The sequence below is a fragment of the Brachionichthys hirsutus genome, chromosome 13 (genome assembly GCF_040956055.1).
Source record: "Brachionichthys hirsutus isolate HB-005 chromosome 13, CSIRO-AGI_Bhir_v1, whole genome shotgun sequence".
NCBI classification, from domain to species: domain Eukaryota; kingdom Metazoa; phylum Chordata; class Actinopteri; order Lophiiformes; family Brachionichthyidae; genus Brachionichthys; species Brachionichthys hirsutus.
Window position 1 is genome coordinate 10,406,298 of NC_090909.1, and position 3,048 is coordinate 10,409,345.

Here is a 3,048-nt window from a genome sequence, read left to right on the forward strand (position 1 = left end):
TCTAGCCCCGGGAACTCGGGTTTAGATCCAGTTTTTACCACCTCAACATCTGGCTAATGTTGAAATTGCTCTTAAATCACATATGAACCTGTTATTTGGTGCCCTTAGGCAGGAATCAAACAAAACTACATTTGTTTGTCGTTTGTGCTCCAACAGAAGTAAAAATATCTGTAACCTGTAAGAATATATTCCTTCCATCCTTCCACCTGTTATCCGGGGGCCGGGTCACGGAGGCTCGTCTCAGCAGGGACTTCCAGACCTCCCTCTCTCCAGCCACCTCCTCCCATCCCGAGGCGTTCCCAGGCCTGCCGAGAGACAGACCCCCCCAACGTGTCCTCGGTCTTCCCCGAGGCCTCGTCCCAGTGGGACATGCACAGAACACCTCCCCAAGGAGGCGTCCAAAACAGATGCCCGAGCCACCTCAGCTGAATCCTCTCAATGTGGAGGAGCAGCGGCTCCACGCCGAGTTCCTCACTCGTGTTTTTGTGTATCGGAGTTTACTTTTAGCCTATTTTAATGAAGTGTAAAAAGTAAGTAAGGAGTAATAAGGAGGTAAAAATCACTTCTAGATCCTAATTCTTGGATGAATAACAACTTCACATCTCCATTAGAGAAAAGACGAACACCATGGCTGATCTAATTTATTTATACAGGTGAAAAGGGAACAGATAACAGGAACCAAACGGCTGAGAGTTGTGGGTCCCTCACGGCAACTCGTCTGCCTTGCCGGAGTGGCAGGGAGGAGGAGTGTAGGTCCCGTCCTTCATCATCTTCTCACGCTGCTGAAGGATGGCCTTCAGCCTCTTGTCCTGAGAGGAAGAGGAGAACAGAGTCAAGTCAAACCACGGAGGAACAATCCCCATCTTGCATTTATCCCTGCCGAACCCGAGGATAGAAAACACGGATCAACGCGATCCAAACGCCGTCTCGCACCACAGCTGTTGAGCAAAGAGTGCAGCATTTTAAACACAATCACACCTTCGGTGGACGTTAAAATATCAGACCCTGAAGCTGACATTCACCTGAAAGCGCCGTTTCGTGTCGCTTCTGTCTTAAAGCGATGCGGCTAAAGAGCCGATCACGGCGCCTGGCTGCAGGTAAGGACGTTCCTCCTCAACTCGGACCCAACAAGCCACACGGCAGCGACCTCGACGTACCGTTTTGTGCCTGTGGAGGCACTCGTGGAAGTCCTCGTACTCGATCTTGCACTCTTTCCTCGCGCGGATCTGCCCGATGCCGTGAGCGCATTCGATCCATTCCTTCTCGAAGGCGTGGCATCGCGCCGCTCGCTTGTAGGGCTGCTCTGTGCTCTGCATCAAAATCCATTTGTCAATGTCGATACCGAGCTTCGACTGGACGTCAATAAATGGCATTTTGCTGATGAGGGAAGAGAGAGAGGGGGGGGGGGGATCATGAGTAAAACAGAATGTATTGGAGAATACAGAGAAAATATACTAATTAGGGGAAAGCAGAATAGAAACAATCTCCCTGTGAGGCTTGAAGCTGCCGCAAGAGGTATTATCTGGTGGTGAAAACAAAAAACAGCAAATTACATATTTATTACACGCGACCAGAAAAGTCTCAGACTGATCGATTTCAGAGGTTTTTCTATTTGAAGGGCCAGAAGTCCAGTAAATCGGGCTCTGACATGCGACCTGAATACAGACTCGTGCTTTTACTGAACAGAGAAAGGTTTGCAGGAACATCTTTAATGGCAGAACTCTTTATATTCCATTTGGCATCGTAAAAAAAAAAAAAAATCATAAAAAGCATGACATCATCAAAGGAGAAATAAGTCATGTATTTTACGCCGAATAGAGCTGCAAAGAGCACAAACTCTACTGAGCTGTCATCTTCCAAAACAACCACAAGCTACAAACAGACAGTAGTGAGACACCAGGCAGAAAGGCCTAACGCTAAACGGCAAGAAATAAAATAAACTGCGCTGCGGAACAGACAACACGAAGGCCCACTCCGTTCAATTCACGCTTCCGGTTATGAATTTAAATTTTTAAATGCTCCATAAACTAGTTGTCCTAACTTTTAACTTTAGCCAGTAGAAGACTAGCTAAGACTTAGCTAGCGACAACCACTTGCTAACTAGCTTGCAGGCTCAACTTCTCTACAGACATGCGCCTACGTAAAACATTTTAGTCTCTTATTTCAGTCAATATAAACTTGTATACTGTAAATAAACCCGCTTCTGTCTGTCCACGGACGCTAACATTCACCATTTCAGACCCCGAGTCAATGACAGTCTGCCCCCGCTAGCCACAGCCCGTGTTTGTGCTCCGTTCACGACACGGTGCAGAATAAGCCAAACAGATGTGCTAAAGTGCTACGGTGGTAAATAAAACATGACAACTTACCGTATTTAGTGGGATTCAACGTAACCTTTCCCCGATTCCGCGTGTCCCACTTTACGGTTGACCACAACACGACCGTAAACTAACAAATGTTGTCGTAAAGAGACGCGATAGTGTTTTATAAACGCATCCGTCGGCTTAACGGTTCTCTAGCGCCGCTTAGTGGACTGGAGGATAGACGTGTTTTACTGCAGTACTGAGTACTGAGAGGAAACCTGTAGTAAAAACTACATTTGTATGTAATTTGTTTTTATTCGCTGATGATACTTACTTTAAACTTTATAATGTTTGACCCCGTGCATTCAAAAAACTAATTCCAACATTCATCTTGCAACAATAAGAAGTTTTAATGTTTTGTGTATTGACCAAAATGTTTGTTTTGTTGGTTCCACGGAAAGGTCATCCAAGAAAGATGAATTGTTATTTAACTGGCGTTTCTTTTATAGATAAATGCTCACCCATTTACATTTGATCTCCTCACAAAACCTTTAAACGGAAATAATTTTATTCTGCATATTAAATCCGTCCAAAAAAACCTTCAAAATGGCATCTTAATTTTTGGAAAACCTTCTCTCAAAGGGGACATTATGAAAAACTCACTTTTCCCACGTTTCTACAATAATTTGGTGGGTTTGGGTCATTATCAACCCAAAAACAGCTAAATAAACCATCCGGTCAATCC

The 3,048-nt window shown here is 44.9% G+C and overlaps 1 protein-coding gene across 1 annotated transcript; it reads right to left on the minus strand.

The window, feature by feature from the left end:
- Window positions 1–625: 625 nt before the first annotated feature.
- On the minus strand, window positions 626–2,457 carry ndufs5 (NADH:ubiquinone oxidoreductase subunit S5). The gene is made up of 3 exons (XM_068747379.1): window positions 2,370–2,457; window positions 1,158–1,377; window positions 626–809 (listed from the first exon to the last, which is right to left on the minus strand). Exons 2-3 carry the CDS (start codon window positions 1,371–1,373, stop codon window positions 705–707), a joined length of 321 nt encoding a protein of 106 aa, XP_068603480.1. The 5' UTR covers window positions 1,374–1,377; window positions 2,370–2,457; the 3' UTR covers window positions 626–704.
- Between the last annotated feature and the right edge of the window lie 591 nt (window positions 2,458–3,048).

Excerpts from the sequence above, each read along its gene's own strand:
- ndufs5 (XM_068747379.1), bottom strand. The coding sequence starts at position 1,373 with ATGCCATTTATTGACGTCCAGTCGAAGCTCGGTATCGACATTGACAAA. Across the intron at positions 810-1,157 it reads GCCTCCACAGGCACAAAACG|GACAAGAGGCTGAAGGCCAT; the intron begins GTACGTCGAGGT and ends TCTTCCTCTCAG.